This window comes from Stigmatopora argus, chromosome 12, assembly GCF_051989625.1.
Source record: "Stigmatopora argus isolate UIUO_Sarg chromosome 12, RoL_Sarg_1.0, whole genome shotgun sequence".
Taxonomy (NCBI): domain Eukaryota; kingdom Metazoa; phylum Chordata; class Actinopteri; order Syngnathiformes; family Syngnathidae; genus Stigmatopora; species Stigmatopora argus.
Window position 1 is genome coordinate 1,587,279 of NC_135398.1, and position 27,730 is coordinate 1,615,008.

Here is a 27,730-nt window from a genome sequence, read left to right on the forward strand (position 1 = left end):
TTGGCTTTTTTAAAATATATTTTTAGATTTTACAAAATGATTTTTGAACTAAAAACACAGAAAAAAATGATTAAAAAATTACAATGATTGATTTAAAAGGGGGAAAATCAGGAAATTTAATATACATCTATATGCTTCATTTTAATTTGATCCTAAAACAGAAAGTCGGCACTCAGGATTTACTTTCCCGGGCCACACAAAATGATGCGGCGGGCCAGATTTGGCCCCTGGGCCGCCACTTTGACACATGTGCTTTTGACAAATCACAGAATGGTCACCGAATAGAAAAAGTATTCTAGCAGACTGCAAAAATCTCTTTGTTGTGGTTGCGAGGTCAACTCCTATTTGGATATTTATTGGAGGGCGGGGCTAAATAGAATCGACAATTGTTATTGGGACATTTAGGCAAAATTTTGGGCGTACTTTAGTATTTCAGAGTACTTCTTAAAAAGTAAGGGTTTCCTGGTGTGGTTCATAAGCCTGGCGGGCTGCCAACCTGCGCTTTCATAATTGAGGGGGAGGGGCAAACAGAGTTTTGAATTTGTCAAACAATGCAAATTAACAGCAAAACTGGATTTTCAACAAAGTGGGAATATATAAATATAGCCCCAAACTAACAATATATAGCAAAACAATAACTTCTCCCATATTTTCGACAACTTTAGAAAAAAATAGGGCTGGCAAAGTGCTCTAATATGTGAAAAAACGATCAAGCATGATTAAAAAATGTATAGGACTATGAAAAGTTCAACTGGTAAATATGTGGAAATATATTGACGAGAGTAAAATACCACTAAAATATTGAAATGAGTGACTAAAATGAGTGACTAAAATTTGCATAGTAACAGTAGAAGTAAAAAAAACCTCATGCAACAGAAAATAAAATAAAAATGAATGCATCTAATCCCAATATTCTTCTCATCCTTGTTCTACTCCCACTTGCAAACTTCATCCATTGCCTTCCCACATTTTTGCTTCTCCTCACCGATAACTTGCTTAATCAAAAGCTCATTACAATTCTCCTTCTCCCTCCATAAAGAGCGATGACTTCTTATTTCTCCCTCCAAGTTGCCAGTAAACAAGGCATCTCGCATGCTTGAGTCAGGAGTAGTTAGCCACTAAATATATTGACTGAACATCGATGTTAATGCAATCAAAGAGAGAGAGAGGCTGTGACAAATGTAATGCAATTGCTGCCTCTCATTTTGCAGCCCAAAGACCGAGTCCCAAAAATGCTTGGAGTCCACAGTCAAGAAAGACATCATCATTTTGATGAATCTTGTTCTGTGGCTTCATTGTTCCAAGTTGCCTCACTTCGGCGTGCTTTCGTCACATGTCATGCAAAATGCATGTCAAGATCTCGAGAAAATATGGAAAAGGTGACGCACGCTCCATCCCTCGCTTTTTTTTTGGCGACTCTTATGCATGATTCATAGCCGTGCGGAGGAGGCACTTCGTCGGGGAGCTCCGGCGCTCCTCGCCCGGCGAGCGGGCGCTCCAGATGGGGAACCCTTCCTCCGCGACACCCCCCCCCCCTCTTACTCCCGTTAGACCAGGTCGACCTACCTTCATTTTCAGGGTAATTCCGTAAAGCTCCGCACGGCGACAAGACGCGAAAAAGCACCGAGGAAGTGAGCAGGAAAAGGGAGGGATTAATCCACGAGACGCGCGGAGTCGGGGCCATTTTTCAGGCTGCGCTTCGCCCGCGATGCATCCCTCTCGGCGGCCTGGAGAGTGTGCGCGCGGCCGGGGGATGGAGGGAGAGGGAGAGAGAGGGAGAGAGGGAGAGCGGTGAGGGAGAAAAAGCGAGAAAGGAGGAGGGGACGACGGGAAGGAGGGTCGCACGCAAGCCAAGTGCTGTCAATCATCTCAAAGCCCCCCTGGTTTTTGCAAGCTCTCCCCCACAGATGCCTGTAGTTGGCTGGGATAGGCTCCAGCACCCCACGCGCGACCCTTGTGAAGATAAGCGGTATAAAAAATTGAAGAATACGTTAAAAAGGACTGTGATTGGCTGGCTAATGATTCAGTGTGTAACCTGGCGGGTGCCCGTAGTTGGCTGGGATAGCACCCCCCGCGAGCCTCGTGTGGGTAAGCAGTATAGAAAATGAAAGAATAAGTTAACAGGGCTGTAATTGGCTAGCCACCGATTCAAGGTGTCTACCACTGGGACCCCATAGTTCGCTAGGATAGACTCCAGCACCCCCCGCGAGCCTCGTGTGTATAAGCAGTAGAGAAAATGAAAGAATAGATTAAAAGGACTGCGATTGGCTGGCCACCGATTCAGTGTTCCCCCTGTCGGGTCCTCGTAGTTGGCTGGAAGATGCTCCAGCACCCCCGGCAACCCTTGTGAAGATAAGCGGTACAGAAAATGAAAGAATACATTAAAAAGACCACAATTGCCTGGCCACTGATTCAGGGTGTCCCCCACCTGGCGACTGTAGTTGGCTGAGATAGACTCCAGCACCCCCCGCATGCCTTGTAAGGATAAGCGCTACAGAAAGTGAATGAATATTTTTTTTTCTCAAAAACTATGACCACCACAGGAAAAACACAGTTTACGTGTAACCAAATCAGCCCCATCAAGTGTTAAACCTGAGAACTGCAACGTAGCCTATATTTAAGCTTCTTGTGTGGGCCATGTCAACAACATTTACTGCAGTCAAATAAAAACTGGCCTGCGGGTCCCAGCTTAGACACCGCTGGCGTAAAGTAAATGGACATTTTTATCCGCCGCGACAAAGACACCGCAACAATTCCAGACGTCTCATTACCGCCCCAGCGTTGTCCCGTTTCACAATAAAGCGCGTGTGCGCAAGCAAGATAAACACATGCGTCCTGCCGGATAAAATTTGCTCCATTATTTTGATAAGCAACACATGGGCACGCCATGGCGAGGATTAGTGTCAAATCTGGCTTTCCTCTCCACGTCGTCTCCCACTTGTTGCAAATATAAGCTGACAATCGCAATGTATTCTGGTCAAACCTGAAAACGTCTTGAGGCGACACGGTGGCTCTTTTCTTTGAGTTGAAACACAGCCGAGCGCGCATTCTCGCAATGCCGGCAACCCAGTGTCTTCAAACATGAATAAATAATGCGGTAAAGCTCATCTAAAATGTGTGAGGAGGAGCTGAGGTCAAGCTCTCAATCTTTTAGCGCTTTATGCAACAACCAGCTGACAGCTCTCCAGCTGCCAAACCTTTGCTCCGTGCATAAGAAGATGCTGTTTAAGACCATTTCATTTTTCACTGGCTTCCGTAATGTCAATAGCCACGGGAAAAGACTGCAGAGGGTGATCAACGCGACGTCAAAGATCATCAACTGCCCCTACCTCACCTGTCCAGCATCGACGAAGGGCAAAGAGCGTTCTAAAAGACAATACACACTACACCACTTCAACCTGCTGGCCTCTGCCAAGCACTATACAAAACCATAACAGCCAAGACAAACAGACTCAAGGACAGTTACTTCCCAAGAACCGTCACCATACTGAATTCGAGTTCTGCACCTAAGAGGACCTAAGCAAGACTTACTGCTATCCACTTTAGTCACTTTGTACCCTTATTTATTCAATGTTGACTGCTACTTATCTATTATGTTGACTGCTACTTATCTATTATGTTGGCTGCTACTTATCTATTATGTTGACTGCCACTTATCTATTATGTTGACTGCCACTTATCTATTATGTTGACTGCCACTTATCTATTATGTTGACTGCCACTTATCTATTATGTTGACTGCTACTTATCTATTATGTTGACTGCTACTTATCTATTATGTTGACTGCTTCTTATCTATTATGTTGACTGCTACTTATCTATTATGTTGACTGGTACTTATCTATTATGTTGACTGGTACTTATCTATTATGTTGACTGGTACTTATCTATTATGTTGACTGCTACTTATCTATTATGTTGACTGCTTCTTATCTATTATGTTGACTGCTACTTATCTATTATGTTGACTGCTTCCTAGCATCGAGTGAACATGTATAGGTAGTTGAAACTGACCCCAAATTATAAGGAAATGACCCAAAATGTACAGGAAGTGACCCGTGATCGACCAGCAGAACAAGGCATCCCCACACATTCCCATTTTGTAATTTGATATTTTTGGAATGGTCTCCTACTGAGAATACTATCTTAATCAGAAATGGAATTAATCCTTCCTCTCAAAAAACTTCACATCTTGTTTTGCCATTGACATCAATAGACGTCAATAGCAATGATAAATTGTCATTGGTTGCCAGGTCTGCATGCAGTCTGAGCCTTTGTAGTGTGCCACGGAAAATATACAACAGTATAGGAGTAATAAGAGTGTAAATTGAATTTCCCCTTGAGGGATCTTGATCAGTGCAATAAATTGACAATTAAAGGTGCAGCTACGGTTGTGGCTGCGAAGAACGCTACATTCAATGGAATTTCTTTATCGTCACTGCACAGTTAGTAAAATTAAATGAAGTACATACAATTATACGGACAGTAGTTATAAACAAGACATTGAAATGTAGTGCTGCAATGATTAATCGAGGTCAATTGATTAGAGTCTTTAAATTAGAAGCTAATAATACAATTTTGCTGCTTTAGTTAATCGTTTCATTAGAGTGACATTGTAATGTTTTGTTTTGAAAATGCTGTCTTTATTTTTATCATTTTGGGCGGTTACGTTTCCCTCTAGTGGTCACGGTGAATATGTTCTAACGCCAACCTGACATGGCCACGTTTTGGGTCTCCTCCCGTGAACATTGGTAATAATCCCAGCAAGTATGACATTTATTGTAAAAATCATATGAAACAATGATTATCTACTCTATATTGTTAACTAACCAGTTACTTACCTGTTAGGACATGAAGAATTTGGCATTTGTGTCGACATGAAGAGCTTGTGGTCGTCGAGTCAAGGCCGCATTTTCAGTCTCCTGTTAGAATCGGCAATGAGCGGAACAAGTATGACATTTATAGCAAAAAATGATATGAAACAATGATTATCTAGCTAATATTACTGTCTAACGAGTTGCTTACCTATTAGGACATGAAGAATTGGGCATTTGTGTTGACGTGAAAAGCCGTGGTCGTCGAGTCTACGCATGGAAGTCCAGGTAGGCAACATATGTTATTGATTAAGCCTCAATGCTAAATTACGTTTTAATTCATTATTCAGCTAGAATATGTCTTGTTGGGGAATTCACGACTCCAAATAGGAGTTAAATAAGTCGTGAATATGATTGTATTGTTTATTGCCGGTAGACTATCATTTTTATGTAAATATCAGCCTATTTCGTGAATAGTACTAGGCTAGCGCTAGGCGCAAGTGGCTAACGCTACAGGGCTAAGTTAGCAGCTAGAGTCTGTATAAGATACACTGAATGCTAAATGTGCGGCTAGCGCCTACTTTTGACAAGCTGGGCCTCATTAGGCACTTGATTACAAAGCATGTCCGCGAAGGTAAGTTCAAGCATTATGAAAGTTGAAATCATTTATTTAAGTGTTTTATTCGTGCATTAGTATTATTGTAAAATTTGAATTTTGGGTGAAAATATATTTGGTTGGTCTGCAACACTATATAAACAAATATATGTACTTGTGATTCACCCAATGTATATGTACATAATTTAAATAAGATAGACATAAGGTAAGTTCAAGCATTATGGAAATTTAAATCGTTCATTTAAGTGTTTTATTCGTGTATTTGTATTGTAAAATTGGAATTTTGGGTGAAAATAATGTTTGGTTGTTCTGCAACACTATATAAACAGATATAAATACTTGTGATTCACCCAATGTATATGTACATAATTTAAATAAGATCCACATAAGGTAAGTTCAAGCATTATAAAAAATAAATCGTTCATTTAAGTGTTTAATTCATGTATTAGTATTATTGTAAGTGCAATTGTGTAGTTTGAAGATACACTCAGGTATTTTATTTGTAGTGCCATTTAATACTCTTGAAAGTGCAAGCATATATACAAGCATTTCATTGTTTTTAATCTCCTAAAATTATTCTGACGTATACCACTGGTAATAAGTTTGTTTGACTCTTATTTTTTAAAATTTTACTTTTATGAATATAACCAAAACATGGGGCAAGATTTCTCTCTTGTTGGACGATTAGAAATTTGGTCAGGGTTTAATACAGATTAAAATCTATAACTAGAAAAGAACATTACTTATCATAGTAAACCTCCTTGATTTATTATATTTGTACGATGATGATATGAATCCCATTTTGAATATTTTGAAGGACGGATTACATCTTCTTTTGTGGCTTTCACTTCTTTAATTGAATTCTCCTGCTCACAACCTGAACACAATGGCCCTTATCTGATGGACGACTTATTTCTTTATTTCTCCTTCCTGCCGGGCATCAGGCAACGCCACGCAAGCATGTGCTGATTTATGAAAAGATCACGACCACAATTACATATAGCCCAAACGACGCTCCTCTATCATGCTTCTGTTCCAAATGAGGCTTCTGAGCGAGGCATAAAAGTGTCCCACGCAGGTGGATTTATGGCCGAATTCTTTTTTATTCCATCTCGAGGTGGCGTAAGCAGCTCGACAAACGCCTGGCGGCTTTTGTGCTTCGTTTGCGCGTGTCTAGCGCGCCCTCACGTTGGTTTAGGATCCAATTATGATGATGATGATGATTTGTAACCTACAACGGTTTTTACTAGGATGACCTAATTTCCCCGGCGCGCGTGAAAGGAAAACTCGCTGCTTATTATGATGTTTTGCGTATTCAGCTGCCGTGAGTTTGCATTCCGACACATGTAGTGACACTTTCCTGCTCCCCGAATACATTCGCCTTTAAATGACTCGCGTGAAGCCTTTCAGGGATGTTGATCTGTTAAAAATTTGGCATTAGCATTTCATATCATTAGCATTTCTTTTAGCACCGGCTAGGGTTGCAGAGTTTGTGTTGTGGTAGTTAGAAAATAAGGGTTGCATTGATATTTAAAACAGCCACAGACAGTATTAGAACGAATGTTCATCGTGGTTCCAATGGATTGGACATCTATGAGCGATTAAATGGTGGGACAGTGCATGTTGGCCAGAGGAAGAACAAATTGTAGTTTTTGCCAGTAAAGGTTTTGCCTTCTGATGCGGTTCTTGTTGAAGTATTGGCTGTAGTAGTCTTGGGTTTTTAGTAGCATCGGGTTTTGCGGTTGCTTTAAATCACAGGTGTCAAAGTACCGGCCCGGGGGCCAAATCTGCCCCGCCGCATCATTTTCTGCGGCCCGAGAAAGTAAATTATGAGTGGCGACTTTCTGTTTTAGGATCAAATTAAAATGGAGTATAGATGTATATTACATTTCTGGATTTTCCCTCTTTTAAATCAATCATTGTAATTTTTTAATCATTTTTTTCTGTGTTTTAAACCTAACCCTAATTGGAGGGAGGGAGGAAGGAAGGAAGTGAGCTCCTCCCTCCTCCTTTGCCGACCTCAGCGCCTTCACCCTTCGCCCAGCTTGGCCCGACTGGGTCAGCTATTCAATCTTTGCGACAACTTGGTCAGCCGGCAACTGACCTTTTCTCCCCCCACGTGCTAACTGCCTTGAAACTAGTTTGCTTTATTGGGAAAATCATTTAGGAAGCCAAACAGAAGGTTGGTGGCCGATAATGGTACTGCAACCTTGATCAAAATATTAGATTAGATAACTTTATTCATTTGTATTCAGGGAAATTTCACTGTCACAGTAGCAAGAGGGTGAGAATACAGACACAGGAAAATACATTTTAGACATAAATAGGTCATAAATAAGTAAATAAATAAGTGTGTTGCATGAAATATGGAGAATCAAGTTGCGTTATCATGCCAATATTGCATGTCAATTGAGAACAAACACAGGCTAAAGAGAGTAGTGTGCTTTGGCTAATTTAGCACTTTTTTAAGGGAACTACACAGTCACCTCTAGAGCCAGCCCTTGTCAATGTTATGAATTTTTGTGTGTCCAAAATCTTGCAGTGGAGGAGGAGCTTTGTTTTGGAAGATTTTGTAAATTAAGGTGGCATCTGCATATTTAACCGTATTGTTCCAGTTCAGGCATTTGTGTTTTTTTTATATCTGACGGTAGTGGTACGTTTTTGGCTTTCTGTCCAATACTCTCAAAGCTTGCTTATAAATGGCTTCAATTGGTTTTAGTGTTGTTTTGCAGGCCGATGACCAACATGTTAGGCAGTAAGTCATGTGTCAAAATATAATTTTGTTGCTTACGCATGTTAGATTGATTATAATGAACCTAAAATTGGGCAAATTGAATTTAATTTTATCTTGCGTGTTTTTTTGTCTGTCATTCAAAAACAAGTTGAGAGTCGAGTGATTCCTAGGTATTTCAATTCTTGGACTACATTGATTATTTTTCGTTGGACAAAAATGTAAGGGTCACTGTTATTTGTCGCTCTTTGAGAAGTATATACAGACAGACTTAGATATGTTTAAGTGTTGTTGGGGTTTTTCAAGTCAGTTAATCACGTGTGTTTTTTGTCTTTCACGTGGACATAGAAGGGCATCTTCGGCATACATTTGGCAGGTGATAGTTGAAGGAAAACAGCTTGGCAGATCATTTATGTAAAGACTGAAGAGCAGTGGGCTTAGCATTGACCCCTGCGGTACCCCAAGACTGTTATTCCGCATAGTAGATTTAGTTTTGCATCCTGACGCATTGTGATTTTCCAGATAAGTATGATTCAATCCTATTTAGCGTGCTTGGTGAGAAATTAAAATTAGACACTTTACTTTAGTCAGCCTTTTTGAGATAAAAAAAAGTGCATTTCTTCCTTATGACTCTTTTAAACCAGGAAATGTGTTGGCGAATTCAGAGATAAAACACCTGTTGTCCGTGAGTCCTTTTCACAGTAAGTTAGTGTTTGTGGCACTTGAGCAGAGTTTGTTTGACAAAGGTCGGAGGTGATAATAGGGTCGTCTGCCTTGTTAGGATCTAACCCCCGCCTCCATTTTAGCCACCGCACTTTATACACAGAGCACCCCTTTCGAGGCATTCAAAACCACTCACTCATGTGGTCACGTCTCCATTGTCACCGACTAAATGCTTTATGGGCAACAGCTTGCCGCTGGCATTCGGGCAAAGGCGCGAGTCCGTATGAAGTTTTACCCGTTGAGATCTTCATTTCTCGGTGCGTCGGCTGAGAAGCTTCGCCGTTTTCAAGTAAAACGGCTATAGGCGCTAGCGGCTACGCACATGCGCACTTGACTCCAATTCGTTCAATTTATACTTTTTCAGGAAGCAGGCATAGCAATCCGTCATGTTGGAGTCTGAGCGGCCATACAAGAAAAGGTGAAAGGGAGTGTGGGAAAGGGCTGGTGTACAAAGACCGCCCTGCCCCCGCCTGTCGTCCTGTCTTGGGTGTAGGCGCTTTGACACTTGAAGCATCCCCCAACTTGCACAAACCCAATCATGTAAAAAAATAGGCAGGAATGGAATTTATCTCTTAGAGCTGAGGTGAAATAATTCACTCAACACTTAAAAAGGCCGCTATTTAAATAGTTGGTTGCTATTGGCGGTGATGGACGTCCAATACATTGACTTTCTTGGTAAAGTCCTTTATTTAGAATTGTCAGTGGGGGGTTTGGGAGTCTTTTACGCTTAGAAAAAGGGCTTGAATGTTACATACATTTTGTCTGGGTCATGTTTTGTTGGGGTTTTGGTTGGTTGGGTGTGTTTGCTTGGGTATCCTGTCCACGTTATTGTAGAGTTTCACTTGCGGTCCTTTGATTGTCATAAGCGCCCGGTGAATATAAATGGCTTTCACTTTAAATAAAAGTAAATAGTAAAGATTTTATTAAGTTTTTTATCAAGATGTTTAACTTTATTTTTACTGTTTTATTGAATTAACATCTCAAGCAAAACAGCAAATATTCTTAGCAGAATATTTTATAATAATGAATAAAATAGAAATATATATATTTTTTAAATCTTTAATTTATATTGATATTTATTTGTTAAAAACATCCAAAAAATAAGCAACTACAATTTAAAAATATATATTATTTCCACATTTTGGGTCATGCTAGCACAATATAAAAGTAAGATGTAGTGTTTTTTAAAAAAAAAAAATTAATTATTAAGAATACCCACGAGGAAGGATGGGCAATCCGGAATAGTTGGAAAATACTACCGACATTGACAAAATGTCCGCCCCCAAGTCGGGCAGCCACTCCCTTTTTATTGATTTTTCTTCTTCCCCTCCACTATTACACATCAGCAAAATGAAACTCTGTTGCGTTCATTTTATTTAACAATTATTTTCCCGCTAGGATGCTGACGATAAAAGCATTTCCTGTCCTTTAAATTGAAATGAAGTGTAGAAACCCCTGTCAAAAGGAAGGTCATTCTTTTTTTCCCACAATGCAAGAGCATTTTTTCGTCAATATGTAACGCATTAACTTTTGAGGCGAAAATCAGATAATTTCGTTTAGGTACACGACATTTTACAAGTGCACTTTGTTCATAGAGATTTTTAAAAATGTGCCTTTATTTTTTAAATTGAGTGTTGGAATGCTTGGCTGTAGAGTATCGGTTGAAGCGTTTGGCCCCGTGCTGACACGGCATGTTTGGTCTTGTTTGCTAATAGGTCAGCTCAGGAAGGAAAGTGATCCATGCAAGGTCAGTTCTTATTGATTGCTAAATCGTTCCCTCTCTTTGAGGACAACACAAGTCAGCTTCCAAGCATCTTTTACAATTCACCTAAATGCCGTTTCTTTGGCCGACAGCATCTTGCACTGGCCAATTAGCGATTTGCGCGTTTGTCAGTGTGAATTCATGTGACCAATATTGGTCTCGAGCCTACAGAATTTCACTCCAAAGCCATTTTCTTCAAATTACGTTTGCATTGCTGGGCATTTTTTTAATAAGAATCACTCCTGTTTTCCTTCTCCATTTTGTTTGTTTAACTAGCAGAAACATGTGAAATAGCTGTTTCGTGTGCTCTTCATTCTCAGGCTGTCAAAATTGAAGGTTTCTGGGAATCTCGAGACATGATGATTGATCAATGTTCTGCTCGTGAGCCATAAGGTCTATCACAAGGGTGTCAGATTCGGGTTGGTTCGCGGGCAACTTTAACGTCAACTTGATTTCACGTGGGCCGGACCATTTTAGATATAATATTTTTTTTATTTTTATAAATGGATTAAAAGCCCTGAATATTCAGTTTTTTATAGATCTAAAACAATGTTTATTTTAGCTTTTTTAAAATATATTTTTAGATTTTACAAAATGATTTTTGAACTAAAAACACAGAAAAAAATGATTAAAAAATTACAATTATTGATTTAAAAGGGGGAAAATCAGGACATTTAATATACATCTATACTCTTCATTTTAATTCGATCCTAAAACAGAAAGTCGGCACTCATGATTGACTTTCCCGGGCCACACTAAATGATGCGGCGGGCCAGATTTGGCCCCCGGGCCACCACTTTGACACGTGGTCTATCATTTATTCAATCATTTTCACGTTGGCAGTTGTAACTTCAATATAACATATAGGAAAAATTCTGTAATACTCATTTTGAATGGCTAGTGGTTAGCACGTCAGCCTCGCAGTTCTGAGGTCGAGGGTTCGATCCCAGGAGGGTCCTCCCAATGTGGAGTTTGCATGTTCTCCCCAGGCTTGCATGGGTTTTTTTCCGGGTACTCCGGTTTCCTCCCACAGCCTCAAAATATGCATGCTTGGCTAAGGAGCTGTCAGCTCATGCCCGCCAATGGCCCGAAAACTGATTTTTCACCGCCAAACCTTCCCTCGCACATCCGAAACACAACACACACACACACACACACATTGTGATTTGTCACCATCTGTCGAGGCATAGACACGCTTACTCTAATGGACAAACACTCTTTGCGCGCTAAACAAATTAGCTCCATTACTAAGAGGCAGACAGACAGCTGAGCGAGACGGATAGAAACAAATCCAAGGTCCACGATATAGAAGCTTGTGGGAAATGAATGAAATTAAATGAGAAAAGTCACACTTTCACCAAATAAGGACGTAAAAGCGCCGTCCTATCCCCGTTTCGACATCCGACCCCTCGCCAAAAGCCCAAATGTGCACTATCCATCACTCACTCATTACTCATTGGCTTACTTACACTCACTCACGCAGAGGCCGGCCCACCCTAATACACACTTAACACCAGCAGTCTGCACGCAAGCGAGACACATTTATCTCCATGCAAGTGTGGAAGTGATGCTGAGTGCATCTGGGAATGTGTTTGTGTATGTGTGTATGTGTGTGTGTGTTGAGAATGTGATCTGCCAGGTTTCAGGTCAAAGCAATTCTCTGACAAATGATTGGCTCCTAATCGGATTGACGGGCCGTCTCGTCGGCGCTTTCCTTTCCCACCATTCGTCATTCTCCTTTCCGTCTTTCCACTCACGCGTCGTCTCGACGCGTACATTACCGTACGGCTTTTTATTTGTTTTTCTCTCTCGACCGCTCAACTCTTGTTTGTCCTAGACGCCCGTCTTCCAATCCTCTCCATTCGCATCAGTCTGTCTTTGGCCAGTGAGAGGAGAGAGATTTCTTTTTTTTTTTGGTGGGTGGAAGGTAAAATGCTGTTTTTCAATCAATGGAGTGGAGATACAATCCTGAGACCAGTCATTGTGTCCTTGAGGAAGCCATTGAATGGTTGTTTTGGAGGCTGAGTCACCATTAGAGGAATGAGGAAGTGGATTTTTAAAAAGGGTTTGAAGTACAATGTAGATTCAGATTACCGTATTTTCACGACTATATGGCGCATCACATTTAAAGGCGCAGTGTCAGTAAAGAGTGCTATTTCTCTATTTGACACACACACAGGACGCACCGTTTTTAAAGACGCAGCCAGGCATGGCAAAACATACACCAGCTTAAACATACGGACACACGCTAAAAACACGTTTTTAAAAAGGCAACAGAAGCAAAACTAAGTTCGTTTGTACTTTATTTAGCCATTTTACAATGTACTCACGTCATCATCACCCACAAATCCATCAAAGTCCTCATTTTCTGTGTCCGAATTAAACAATTGTCAAAATGAGTCATCAAAAACGCTGAGTTTTATATGTTCATCCAGGCGGCCACAATCCATTCGCAAATAGTACCTAACTAGTAGCTAGCGTAACTTTGCCAACGCTGCTTTCCATGCTTCGTAAAGCTGTGTTGATGTCGATGGCCAGGCCACAATCCATTGGGTGTATTGACAAAAGAACTATATATCCCAGCAGCACAGTACTTTTTCTACGGGAAAAATAGTCGAGTCGGGGGCTGCTTGCCGTAGTTGTGAGAACTGTAGAGGATGGTGTACCCTATCCACTTATTTTATTTTATCGTGATACCAATTTTAGCATTGGTCCATATATAAAGCACACTGGATTATAAGGTGCCCTGTCTATTTTGGAGAAAAATTAAGACTTAAGTGCGCCTTTTAGTCGTGAAAATACGGTAACCTTCTCTTTCTGAATGGGGTGATGGAGCATATCCCAGCACCAGTCACGGGACACCCTGAATTGGTGGCCAGTCAGTCGCAGGGCACAAGAAGACAGACAACCAATCACTTGTAACTAGGGACAATATAGCGTTCAATTAGCCTAGCAGGAATATTTGTGGGACGTGAGAGGAAACCGGTGTACCCGGAGAAAACCCACGCAAGCCGGGGAGCAGGGACAAACTCATTTGAATTCACAGCAGAAGGACAGATTGGACGCGGCGTGATTGCGCGTCTATCAGCGCCAATGACAGTAGAAAGAGCCGGACTTGCAAGCAGGTGAGAATCCTGCTGATGGATGTCCCGGGCGGTCATTTTTCTCCATATTTGCCCCGCGAGGAGGCCTGAAAATCCAAAATTAGAAGAGGATCAAAGCGTGCGTGTCTCCTTTTAGAGCACGCCGCTCAATTTTAATGACTCTCTCTTCATCTATCTCCTCATTTGTCTTCTTTGATCCCACGCTACGTTCCATTTCCAAACCATCAAATTCTACTTTCTGCGTTTTTCGCCGGGACCACTCGCCAGGTCAAATGCTCGCCTCACATTGGGCCATTTTTTTCCTGTCTTCATTCTCCACGTTCTTCTTTCCCTCCCCTGGGTTAAGCAGGGTCATATAAAAAATCCGTAAATCCCCAAGTGTGTGTGTTTGTGTGTGTGTGTCCTCCTGTTTGGGCTAGATTATTGGGAGTTCCTGACCCCTGGGTGATGAGTGGGGCCCGTGTTTGGCAACACGGGTACTTGTCTTTGTCTCCCGAACCCAGCGGGGGAGCTCCGACGGGGGGCCTCTCTTGTCACAGCAGTCCACTAAAGAGCAAAGTCGCTTCGGGAATACTTACTGCGATTTGAGCGCCGTCTTAATATTGTCGATAGGGCGAGAATGGCAGCTGGTTAGACACCCGCACAATCCCCGCCGGAGCGATCACGTGGTAGTTAGCGTTCCCTTCGGAACCCGTCTGAATTTTTCACTCTGTAAAGAAGAGGGAGTGAGTCAGTAAAACATTTTGCAATGTTGCAGTTTGGGGAATCGGATTGTTGATATTTAAAATATATCGTTATAGCAACCGTGTATACCAGAGCAAAACGTTCATATTTTTTTCTATATTTTCATTATCTTTTATTTATTGACATCCAAATACATAAAATATTCAATTTTACATATTCTATATTTACAATAGTATTTTTTATTGATTGACAAATCCAAATACATAAAAAATTCAATATTGCATATTTTTTTCTATATTTTCATTAGTATCTTTTATTTATTGACAATCCAAATACATTAAAATATTCAATTTTGCATTTTAATAAATAATAATAAATATAAAAATAAATTTTAATCTGTAAATCTTGATATTCATTGAGTTCGAGTTTGATTGATTTAGTAAGAGGCAGCACATATTCATAGTCATGTTAATGTACGTATATATGTATTATTCATTATTTGTAGATTTTTTGGGGGACAGTGGAAATTTGACAGTGTTAGCTAACGAAGTCGGAGCTATTAGGCCGGCCCCCGAGCCACCGCTTTGACACCACTGCTTCAGAGCAAAAAAATTGATCGGAGAGTTCATCTGCCCCCGATGATCATTGGCGTGTATCCGCTTGATCTGATGTTTGCAAAGAAGCGAGAGGGCTTGCAGGATGTGTGTACACACACGTGTGCAAGAGCCTGTGCGATATTGATTGCCGAGTGACACGGAGTTATGGATCCGCGGCAGCTGCTAAGATTTTAAATGAGCTCCGCGGTGGTGTAAAAAGTCCGCTAAATCCAAATAAATATTTATCTTATGTGCTTTTTCACTCTGCAGCGGCGGCAAAATCATCGCGGCTTCCTTCGGGGGGAGTTCGTGGATTATTCGGAAATGAATAGGCAACTAACGGGATGGTCGATGCATTGTCGAGAGGTAGAAAAATGTCACAATCCTTCATTGTCAGCTTCGTTATAGCAGATATTTTCATTTTTTATATAGCAAATAAATAGACAATGAAAGGTCAGGCCAATTATTTTTTAGTACAATTCCCCCTCCGTCATAAGAACTGCTACATTTTTTGTGTCGGGTAAATAAATCTCGTCTCAGTTTTTGAACTGCTTTATCTTCACTAGGGTCGCGGGGGGTGCTGGAGACTATCCCAGCGGACTTCAGGCTAGAGGTGGGGGACACCCTGAATTGGGGGTCAGCCAATCGCAGGGCAAAATGAGACAAACAACCAATCACTCTTAGCTAGGGGCAATTTAGAGTGTCCAATCAGCTTGTTTTTGGAATGTGGGAGGAAACCGGAGTACCCGGAGAAAACCCATGCATACAAACTCCACACAAGTGGACCAACCTGGAGTTGAACGCAGGTCTCCCATCGTGAGGCCGACGTGGGTAAATAAATAGAAGATAAAAATGTAATGATGAAAAATATATAAAAATTATCGTAATTATTTTCAATGTAATTTTCTACTTATGTTTTAAAATGAAATATAAGTTAAAAATCAGGTTTTTGGGGGGTCAACAATTCTCCGCCAAATACATTATTTAGACCAGGGGTGTCAGACTCGGGTTGGTTCGCGGGCCGCTTTAACGTCAACTTGATTTCACGTGGGCCGGACCATTTTAGATATAATATTTAGATTTTTTTATTTTATAAATGGATTGAAAGAACTGAATTAAAAGCCCTGAATATTCTGTTTTTTATAGATCTAATACAATGTTTATTTCAGCTTTTTTTTCATATATTTTTAGATTTTACAAAATGATTTTTGAACTAAAAACACAGAAAAAATGGATTAAAAAATGACAATGATTGATTTAAAAGGGGGGAAATCAGGAAATTTAATACATATCTATACTCTTCATTTAAATTTGATCCTAAAACAGAAAGTCGGCACTCATCATTTACTTTCCCGGGCCACACAAAATGATGCGGCGGGCCAGATTTGGCCCCCGGGCTGCCACTTTGACACGTGCCTTAAGTAGTTCCCATTACGTGCTAGCATTTAGCTAGCAAGTACTGTGTTGTTTATAGTTAATTCTCTTTTAAACAGGATTCTTACGAATGTTTCTCTCTCCGCGATGCATAATTTTCGACCTATTTTTATAATTGTATACCTAGTTCCGAGACAATTTTTCCCAGAATGACCAAGTGATTCCAAACCATCCAAAAAATATGGCCGTCGCTGATCATTAAAAAAAACCCTGGGAGGGGCTTGTCGAGGGATCGTCCATAAATCTGGGCGCGCAGGATTAAATTCATTGGCCATGTCTGTACCGTAAATGTCAAACTTTATGCTCCTAGCGATACTTTTCTGTCTTTTTTTATATTGATATTCTCATCGTTGATCATGTTATTATCTACAAGCACGGAGTTAAACTTCACATTCTTGTATTACACATTTATCCAGCTTCATGGGAGCCAAAATGAATACTAAACTACTTTAGGAGATAAAACGCTTAAGTACATTTTGTAATCGTACTCATTATACATCGTCCTTTTTGTAAGTGCATGCCGAACAGTGGTAGAAAAGCAATTTCATTGCAAGGATCAATAAGATCTGATTTATGGAAGCGCCGTAATAAATCGCCAGAGTGGGCCACTTTTCCCTTTGACAAGTGTAATAAATGAAGTTTCGAATAATGATTATTATCATTATTGCTATCTCTGTCACGGTTATTAATCATGGCATTTATATTCCTGGATGTCACAATGGATTAGATTCGACTTTGCTTCTTTGGCAGGAGATGATTGGATCGGAATATAAAGCTCGGGATCAGATCTGTCATTTAAAAAAAAAATGCCATCACAAAGTTTAAAACAAGTCATAACCAACATTTTGCTTCACGGCATAATTTTTTCATTCTATTTGAACAATTCATTCATTCATTTTCTGAACAGCTTATCAAGCTATTCAGCCAGCTAGCCTAGCATGTTTTTGGGATGTGGGAGGAAACCGGAGTACCCGGAGAAAACCCACGCAAGCTCAGGAGAACATGCAAACTCCACACGATGAGGAGCCAACTGGGATTGAACCCTCGACTCCAAAACCGTGAGCCTTGCACCCCAACCACTCTCCTTCAAAATCTGTTCATTCCAGTCAAAATGGATTGGACGTCTAGCGACCTGTCGACCACAAGTAAACTACACTTGGTGATGAACATTTTTATGCAAAACATGACATTATTATTATTAACTTGGGGATATTTTTAAAAGAGCAAAAAAGGGGTTTTCAGATATAAGGACTAAAGACATTTTATTTTAACGCAAAATCACATGATTGACTTTCGCAGGGCACCCAATATGACGCGGCAGGGCCGGATCTGGCCCCTGGGCCTCGAGTTTGACCCCATGCTCTAACGCACAAGTGTCAAAGTGGTGGCCCGGGGGCCAAATCTGGCCCGCCACATCATTTTGTGCGGCCCGAGAAAGTGAATCATGAGTGCCGACTTTCTGTTTTAGGATCAAATTAAAATGAAGAGTGTAGATGTATATTAAATTTCCTGATTTTCCCCCTTTTAAATCAATCATTGTCATTTTTTAATCCATTTTTCTGTGTTTTTAGTTCAAAAATCATTTTGTAAAATCTAAAAATATATTTAAAATAAACATTGTTTTAAATCTATAAAAAAACTGAATATTCAGGGCTTTTAATCCAGTTCTTTTAATCCATTCATATAAAATGATCCGGCCCACATAAAATCGAGTTGACGTTAATGCGGCCCGCGAACCAACCCGAGTCTGACACCCTTGCTCTAAACCCACTACCGTCGTCATGTGGCGTCTCCGCGGCGGGGTGACGGAGCAGGAAGCCTAAATTGCTTGAAATCAGCTGACATGAAAAGCAAAGTCATTTCAGCCGTAGCCTCCAGTGACATTAGGTTATATTTTTATCCCTCTCTCAAGCATTTCGCTATATTTGGACGCCTCCCTCGGTGAGCACGACAAGCTGGCAGTCAGCTGTGGAGGAAGCTCGCCATCCAGTGGCATTAGCAGCGTTTACATATTCAATATAGCATTATGGCAAGGCATAAAATGTCTTGGTGCAGCAATATTTAATGCATTTTTAAATGACAAAAAAACACTAATCCCCGATTAACAATGCATAATTTCAATATAATATAAAGAATTAAACGGTGTTTGCCGGATTATGTTATTCATCAACTTAATCTTGACTGTTGCTATAATCAATTCAAAGTAGTAATTTACACCATTTTTATTTTCAATGTATACTGCCATGTTTGGAAATAATCATCTCGATTATTTCATTGGCTGTCATCGATGGTCGTCCAATCCATTGAAGTCGGGAAATCGACAGCAAATTGACGAATGTTCAAAATAATTGGTTGTCTATTAGTGAGAAACTGGCGACCATTCAATGGGAATCAATGAGTTAATCTGCAGTTAGAATATGGAACAGTGCAATTAATTGCAATAAATCACATTCTGCGTAGTAATACTTTCAAAAGTAGTATTTAACACACTTATTGTAAACATGAAGTCATATTATTAGAATATCCATCTTTATTAATGATTGACCGATCATGTGAAATAATTGTAAGTGTTGCTTCACCATTTGTGTTCAAATAGCTCAATGTTGACATCATGGCGGCCATTTAAAATTTTCCCGAGTATGTGTTGTGGTAGTTTTCCCACAAAATTAAAGTCTCATTGATAAGATTATAGACTACTGTGTGGTAACCTCAGTCTCAGTCTGGAGAAGGTCCCCACCTTGTGGACTTCCTGTTTGTGGCTCCAGTTTTTTTTACCTAGCTCTACAATGTCTGCTGTGTCTGTATTGCTACTGCAACCAAGACATTTCCCGAATACGGGATGAAATAAAGTTCTAACCTAAACTAGCCGTAACAATAGACATCCGATCCATTTGAATTTTTTTTAAAACTACAGATTAGCCCGATATTTCATTTTTAGCGCGACTTTCATCCGCATTTGGCGCAAACAATGACAAGTTAAGGCACAAAAAAGCCGGAGTTTGGATCCAAAATTGACCCTCCACCTCTACTAATCGACCCATTTTAACCAATCTAAAAGGGAGGGGAGGACAATTTGCTGTCTATAATGGCATTGGCAAAAAAGAGACAAGTTACTGAGGCGGTGAAAAGCCAGCGCTTCAGAAATGATCGCGGCGGATCAGCTGCGGCATAGCGCGCCGCCCGAGCGTGAAGAAGCGCAGGCATTCTAATTAAAGCATATATTGATTAGACTTTAGCGTCCTCTGGACCGTGTGCCAGGGGCGCCGGGCCCGCCGTCCATCACTTCTCACGAGACGTCCAAAGCCACCGGAGCGACGTCTATGCTAATGCTTATGCTAATGGGCGCCCCGCTTCACGTCAATTATTGACGTAATGGAGGCTTTGTGCGTTGGGGTCAATAGCGACCCAAACGGGAGGTCAGTTTCATTTCAACCTTGGGGAAATGACTTTGCTAATTGAAATATTAATCAGAGAGGGAGGGTTTTGTGCTCATTTTCTGATTGCAAGTCGGGGTAAAGATTAGGGCAGGGCTTGTCTGGAAAAAATAGGATCCTATTGGGATTTTTGATGGGTTCTTTTGAATAATCTGCAATGAAATTGTGACTAGAAACGGACCATTTTAGATATAATATTTAGATATTTTTTTTATAAATGGATTAAAAGAACTGGATTAAAAGCCCTGAATATTCAGTTTTTTTATAGATCTAAAACAATGCTTATTTTAGCTTTTTTTAAATCTATTTTTAGATTTTACAAAATGATTTTTGAACTAAAAACACAGAAAAATGGATTAAAAAATGACAATTATTGATTTAAAAGGGGGAAAATTAGGAAATTTCATATACATCTATACTCTTCATTTTAATTTGATCCTAAAACAAAAAGTCGGCACTCATAGTTTACTTTCCGGGGCCACACAAAATGATGCGGCGGGCCAGATTTGGCCCCCGGGCCGCCACTTTGACACGTGGTTTAGATCGTCCATAAATCATTTTGAAGCAATGCTGAGCTAAAAATAATAAATTTAAGTAGCGTATTAACCAGCATTCTTTCTACTGTACATATAGATTTTTTTGTTTACAACACATATAGAATATTCCATAATAATTCTATCAGTTTATTTCTTTAAAATTTTATTTGGATATTTATTTCATAACTTTTGATTAAAAAAGGAACTAACAGTAAATATTGAGTTTTAAACTTATTTAATCCTATTAAAAATTGTCAATGAATAATTTCAAAGCAACCCTGAGCTAAAAAAAAAAAAAAAATAAGCAGCGTATTAACCAGCATTCTTTCTACTGTACATATAGATTTTTTTGTTTATTTCTTTAAGATTTTTATTTGAATGTATATTTCCTAACTTTTGATCAAAAAAAGGAACTAACAGTAGATTTTTGGTCACTTGCTATTCATTTTGGGGTTATTTCTGAATGAATGAACTTGGCAATTTTCATGGTCAAAATCGATAGGGCGTCTAGTATTGTGCCATTTGTTAGCTTTTTATGGCTAAAAATAAACTGGAGATCTGAATGTGGCCCGCTAACCAAATTTAGTTTGAGTTTGATGCCCCTGTTGGACCGGTTTGGATCTTTACATACTACATTAGTACAGAGTCAAGGCAAACAAACCCACGAGGAAACCGCCATAGGGCGTTTAGCCACGACGCAATGGTTTCGTGTTAGCGCCGCAACTTGTCACAGGAAGAGCGTGTCGAGGGCTGCGGGCAGAGAAAGTCAAGAGCGTGTGGGGGGAAATTCCACTCACCTTCTGCCCTCTGTTTGGTCCATCGGCTGTCTTGTTTCATCGTCTTTAAGCCCCGCCCCATTATTTTAGACCGCCATCGAAATTAGCGTCATGGCAAATGGTAGGACACCTGCTTTTCGATGAAAGCGCAACTATGCAAGACCGTGTCAAACTCGGTTTACATTTTAATTTGGAATATTGTTTAACCCTCCATTGCACAGGTGTCAAAGTGGCGGCCCGGGGGCCAAATCTGGCCCGCCGCATCATTTTGTGTGGCCAGGGAAAGTAAATCATGAGTGCCGACTTTCTGTTTTAGGATCAAATTAAAATGCAAAGTATATATGTATTATCATTTCCTGATTTTCCTCCTTTTAAATCAATCATTGTAATTTTTAATCCATTTTTTTTCTGTGTTTTTAGTTTAAAAGTCCTTTTGTAAAATATAAAAATATATTTTAAAAAAGCTCAAATTAACATTGTTTTAGATCTATAAAAACTGAATATTCAGGGATTTTAATCCAGTTCTTTTAATCCATTTATATATAAAAAATCTAAATATTATATCTAAAATGGTCCGTCTGGCCCACATGAAATCGAGTTGACATTAACGTGGCCCGCGAACCAACCCGATTCTGACACCCTTGCTCTATTGGGTCTGCTTTAAGGAATTCTTTTTTTAAAACCTAATCCAGATTTGGTATCCCTGTACGTGGGCCAGAGTATTAACATTTGGCGTAATGATGGTCTAAATATTGTCAACATACAATATGTAAATGCTGTGTCTAACTAGATTTTTAGTATTTTTGGAGAATTTTTTTTTAAATATTTGTTGTTCGTAAAAATTTCATTAAAAAAGAATACTGTGTATATTTTTTTCTTTGTTTTTTTCACATGTAAATAATTACAAAATATTTTTAATATTAAAAATCAAGACAATAAGTGTTTTCTAAAAGAAAAGCTAAAAAATACTGTATTACACAGCCTTTTCTCTTTTGCTTGAAAAGTACTTTTTTTTAAAAATTATAAATGAAATGTAGCCCTTGAATCAAATCCTTTATTTGTTTTAAACTATTTCAAATTAATAATTTCATAGTCCAATATAAAAACAGAAATTATGAGACATCTTTTCCGGCTTCAATTATAAGCAAAAAGTAACTTTTTTTAAAGAAATACCAGCGTAGGTAAAAAAAAAAAGTAGTTTTTCATGTGATTGGTTTTTTTCCTTGATACAAGGAAGAGTAAAATGTGTAGAATGTGGGTAGATCTGTGGTGAGTGGTCTTCCGGTTCATCAAACCCACCGGAATTACACAGAAAAAGTACTTCATGGAAGAAGTGGGAGTTTTCTGAGTCTATAAAAGCCACATTCATAAATGTGATTGATTTAATGTTCTCACAAAGGCGCCCTCGTTAATTTATTTCACCGATCGCTCCTGTTCCCCACGTCAAGATGAGACTTTACTTCATTCTTCTCTTCATCACCCTTTGGACGACCTCCGTCCTGACAAGTGAGTACCCTTAAAACCTTCACCTAATGTTTTTTTTTTTGCGCGACTTGAAATCTGTTGCTAGTTTATCGCTAGTACGAGTCTAATCTATTTAGAGTAGGAGAGTGGCAGTGTGAACATTCGTTCATTGGATTGGACGTCTACCGTGCCGTTTTTTAAACTCAACGAAAGCCATTTAAATGGGTTGATCACTCGTAGGCGTCCAATCCATTTGGAGCGGGAGGGATGGCAGAAAATGAATGAACGTTAATGCCGCCAAAGAGTTAAAACGCGGTTAAATCACTACATACTATATCCATCGTACCTCGACTTACGAAATAATTGGCTCCAGAAATTTTTTCGTAACTTGAATATTTCGTAAGTAGAGCAGTACTTTATATGTAAATTCCGTAAATCGTGCTACGGTTGTCAAAAAAGTACCAACTCAACCCTTTAAAAATGATCACTGTACCGATTTTGTAAGAAACATGCGAGAAACTGACAAAAATGAAAGAAAAGTATAAGAAAATTATTTATTCATTTCATTCGCTCCAATCATTTTAAATAAAAAACACTGTGATGAAAAATGGCGGTCAAAAGAGTTATGTTCTGAGAGGCTCTAACCCAAGGGTGTCAGACTCGGGTTGGTTCGCGGGCCGTTTTAACGTCAACTCGATTTCATGTGGGCCGGACCATTTTAGATATAATATTTAGTTTTTTTAAATAAATGGATTAAAAGCCCTGAATATTCCATTTTTTATAGATCTAAAACAATGTTTATTTTAGCTTTTTTTTAAATATATTTTTAGATTTCACAAAATGATTTTTGAACTAAAAAACACAGAAAAAATGGATTAAAAAATGACAATTATTGATTTAAAAGGGGGAAAATCAGGAAATTTCAAATACATCTATACTCTTCATTTGAATTTGATCCTAAAACAGAAAGTCGCCACTCATCATTGACTTTCCCGGGCCACACAAAATGATGCGGCGGGCCAGATTTATCCCCCGAGCCGCCACTTTGACACATGTGCTCTAACCGGAAGTAAATCAGGCCACAATGTTACCAGGACAATTTCAAAATAAAATAACGGATGCAGGAAATGCATTTACATTCAGAGGGATTTTGTAACCTGAAAATTATACTACTATTATTAATTATTGTACTATACTACAATAACTCTACATGATATTTCTGGAGTCATTGTGTACAGATGCTTATCTTTCTTGTGTTAAAATGTATTTTATTTCTTTTATTTTTCCAGTACACGGGCCTGCTTCGGACTGCTGCACCATTTTATCCAAAAAGAACATCCCGATTGCAAAAATTAAGAGTTACGCCATCCAATCCGTGGGTGCCTGCTCCTTCAAAGCCGTAATGTACGTGGATATTAAATTATTTTTATCGCGGGGGGTGCTGGAGCCTATCCTACCTGACCAGCGAATAGCAGGGCACAGAGACAAACAACCAATCGTGCATAAATCGCTATAATTTAGCATCCAATTGCATGATATTGAAGGAATTAAAAGAGGAATGTGAATTTTGCAGGTTTCGCACTGAGCGCGACAAAACCATTTGCGCCGACCCCAACGATAGGTGGACGCGGCGGGCCATGAGGAAAGTGGACCGACAGGTCGCCAAGTCGGCAAAATTGCCAAGGCGGACCTCTTCGTGAAATAAAAAGAGAAAAGACATGTAAAAATTGGTAACAGCTGTCTCAAATGAACCAAGTGTAACATTTTTTATTCTGTATTTGTTGGCAATATGTGTTGAATAAATGGTTGGTCTTTTACATTTGAAATTGCACTTTGGTTTTTATTTGGAGTCCACGGCTTAGCAAAAGAAAACAAAATAAATGGGCAATGATTAATACAAATGATTTCCCAAATAACCCATTTTGTCAGATTTAATCAGTGTGTTATTAGTAACGATGGGCAGGTTAGCTCAGAGTTAACTCACTTATTAATTCTGAGCATGTTTGACCTAAAAAAAAAATAGACAAATTGTCCGACCAAAAAATTGTTTTGTCTTCAGAGTTCCACTCGGGGAGAAAAAAAAGGTCAATGTTTTTTTTTCATTCAGAAAATACGGAGAGGTGACTAGACTTGACAAGAAAGTACACGTTTCCTTTTTTTGCCAATATGACACTTTTTTCCTTGGAGGTACGCCTTGCTGGTTTTGGTCCATGACTTGTGGGGGTCTGCGCAGATTCTCTTACCTTTCAATGTGATGAAACTGAAAGAAAAAAATGTAACGGCAGAAATGGTCAATATTGGGACGACTGGAGGGGAATGATGCTTTGTTTCCTTCAATTTTCATTTCAGAGGATTCTAAACATCTTATATATTATTTTTTACAATTATTTTTAATAATGAAAAACAGGCGCGTGAGTGGGTAGCACATCGGCCTCACACTTCTGGGGTCGTGGGTTCGATTCCAGGTGGCTCCTCACTGTGTGGAGTTTGCGTGGGTGGTCTCCGGGTACTCCGGTTTCCTTCCACATCCCAAAAACATGCATGCTAGGCTAATTGGATGCTAAATCAAGGGTGTCAGACTCGGGTTGGTTCGCGGGCCGCTTTAACGTCAACTCGATTTCATTTTATAAATACATTAAAAGAACTGGATTAAAAGCCCTGAATATTCATTTTTTATAGATCTAAAACAATGTTTATTTTAGCGTTGTATATTTATATATATTTTTAGATTTTACAAAATGATTTTTCAATGAAAAACAATTTTTTTTATTAAAAATGACTATTGATTTAACTGTTTTACTCGCCACTCAGATTTGAGACCACGGAGGGTGAAGTGTGCAGCCATTGGAAGCAGGACTGGATCATCCGCAAGCTCAAGGAGATCGAGTGAGTAGACCGCCTTGTTATCCCGAACGTAAGACGACGATTATTGACTTAAAAGGGGAAAATCAGGAAATTTAATATACATCTATACTCTTCATTTTAATTTGATCCTAAAACAGAAAATCGGCACTCATGATTTACTTTCCTGGGCCACACAAAATGATGCGGCGGGCCAAATTTGGCCCCCGGGCCGCCACTTCGACTAAATTGTCCCTAGCTAATGACTGATAGGTTGTTTTTGTCCTCGTGCACTGTAATTGGCTGCCCACCAATTCAGGGTGTCCCCCACCTGGTTCCCAAAATCAGCTGGGATAGGCTCCAGCACCCTCGGCCACTCTTGTGAGAATAAACAGTTTAGAAAATGAATGAATGAGTTTGCTATACTATTTCAGAACTTTTATATTTCTCAATTTCAAATTAGGAAATTATCCCTCAATTTTCAGGATTTTTTTTGGGGGGGGGGGTGCTCACAAGATAAAATACGGTAATAAAAAATGGACTTACACCACCACGCGCAATGGACAAGAAGGGGGTCGTTGGATGTAGTACTTGGTCAGCAAATCCTGGTGGACTTGCGTCTTGGAGATTTTGCGACAGCAACTGGGCAATCCGCCTGCCCAAAATAAAATAAAAGCGTTAAAACAAACTAACGCCAATCTGACGTAACGCCGCCTACCTTGAGCCAAGACGCCGGGCATGGTGACGGCCAGCAAAAAGAGGGTGAGCAACCTAAGAGTTGTCATCGCTCGTGTCGAATAGACGTAATCAGGTGCGAGTGAAGTGGTTGTCTTGGCCACGGGCCTTTTAAAGCGGGTATTTGTGTCATCTTCAAGTCAGCTACGAGGCACCTAAAAAATAACAAAGCGTTGTCCTCCTACGTAGAAAATTCCCGCACCGCCCTTGGCCCCGTTTTTTACCATTGTGAGGGTGTCGGTGGCCTACTTTTTGCTTGCAAAAGCAGAACGTCACACATTTTAGGCTTAAATGCCTCCTATCGTGTTAAAGTAGCGCTAAAGTTGTTGTTTTTTGGATTGGATAACTTTATTCATCCCGTATTAGGGAAATTTCATTGTGACCGTAGCAAGAGGGTGAGAATGCAGCAGTGGTGTGCCGTCAGGGCCTTCTGGCCTAAGAAATGTGAATCATATATTATATTTTGTCCATGAATACTTCTTAAATAATTCCAAATGGTCTGTCAGCTTCCTTTCCCCCTGGTTGCACTGCTTCCTGATGTGTGTTTTCATATTGAAGCATTTAACCAATCACATTTCAGCCATTATTTGTTGCCAGGGTCAGAAATCTGCCTCAAGGCCTTCACAATCAGTTCTGCAGGCTCTGCTGCATTAAACAAGCATCGGTAAGACTGTTGCTTTAACCAATCAGAATTCGATTTGGTGATACCAAGGCCTTCTCGCAGGCGTAGGGATACGTCATTGCCTTGTCGCAGTCGCTTTCACCAACTATGATTGGCTAGTGATAGAGTGGACTAGCCAGAGCTAGCAAGCTGTATCTGTAGCGAGCTGCACAAGCAAATATATTGTTGTGTTGATTTAATAGTGGTTTTGTCAACCCGCTATGTCTGAAGGAGGAGAAGAAATGGATTTGTTTGCAGATTTACTGTCAAAGCCATTTTCAAGATGGACTTTTCAAGAAAAAAAAGCTGGATATCATTAAGAAAGGTCGGACAACTCCAAAGGAAGCAAGACTGTCACAACCGGGAACGAACATTTTCAGCACTAAATCGAATAAAAACGTATGCCAGAAATACGACAGGACTGGCTCAACTTTCAGGATTAGCTTCGATGGCGATAGAAAAGAAGGAAGAAAGAAAGAAGGATGGATATTATGTACAGTTAAAAAGGATTTTTGGTGAGTAAAATATGGCTATATTCCTATTGATTATTTTTTATGTGTCGCAGCTGTAGCTGCAGTAGAGGTTTTATAGCCATAAAATAGTTTTTGCTGAAGGCGTCACCAGAAAATGCACGGACCGCCACTGGAATGCAGATACAGGAAAGGCATAGTTATAAGTTAGACAGTACAGTCGCAAAGGCCGCAGAACAACAAAGCAAAAGCACAAAGAACAAAGCAAATCAAAGTCAATGGGATCATTAAGAATCACCAAATCAAATCATTAAGACCGAAAAGCAGCAAAAACACAAAAACGAGCAAG

At 39.7% G+C, this 27,730-nt stretch overlaps 3 protein-coding genes across 3 annotated transcripts in view; 1 reads left to right on the top strand and 2 right to left on the bottom strand.

Moving 5' to 3' along the window:
- The window catches only part of LOC144085438 (ephrin type-A receptor 3-like), a 90,761-nt gene extending 89,031 nt beyond the window's left edge, over nt 1-1,730 (bottom strand). Inside the window, exon 1 of the mRNA XM_077614711.1 lies at nt 1,567-1,730. Within this exon, the coding sequence (XP_077470837.1) occupies nt 1,567-1,684 (118 nt within the window). The 5' untranslated portion in view covers nt 1,685-1,730. The remainder of the gene's footprint in view (nt 1-1,566) is intronic.
- A 2,447-nt stretch (nt 1,731-4,177) lies between these two features.
- On the top strand, nt 4,178-24,491 carry LOC144085436 (eotaxin-like). Its single transcript, XM_077614708.1, has 6 exons — nt 4,178-4,767; nt 4,849-4,950; nt 5,033-5,102; nt 22,659-22,716; nt 23,964-24,078; nt 24,248-24,491. The coding sequence occupies exons 3-6, from the start codon at nt 5,091-5,093 to the stop codon at nt 24,372-24,374; spliced, it is 312 nt and encodes a 103-aa protein (XP_077470834.1). The 5' UTR covers nt 4,178-4,767; nt 4,849-4,950; nt 5,033-5,090; the 3' UTR covers nt 24,375-24,491.
- LOC144085437 (monocyte chemotactic protein 1B-like) lies at nt 24,406-26,543 on the bottom strand. Its single transcript, XM_077614710.1, has 4 exons — nt 26,475-26,543; nt 26,234-26,405; nt 26,062-26,170; nt 24,406-24,934 (listed from the first exon to the last, which is right to left on the bottom strand). The coding sequence occupies exons 2-4, from the start codon at nt 26,298-26,300 to the stop codon at nt 24,799-24,801; spliced, it is 312 nt and encodes a 103-aa protein (XP_077470836.1). The 5' UTR covers nt 26,301-26,405; nt 26,475-26,543; the 3' UTR covers nt 24,406-24,798.
- Between the last annotated feature and the right edge of the window lie 1,187 nt (nt 26,544-27,730).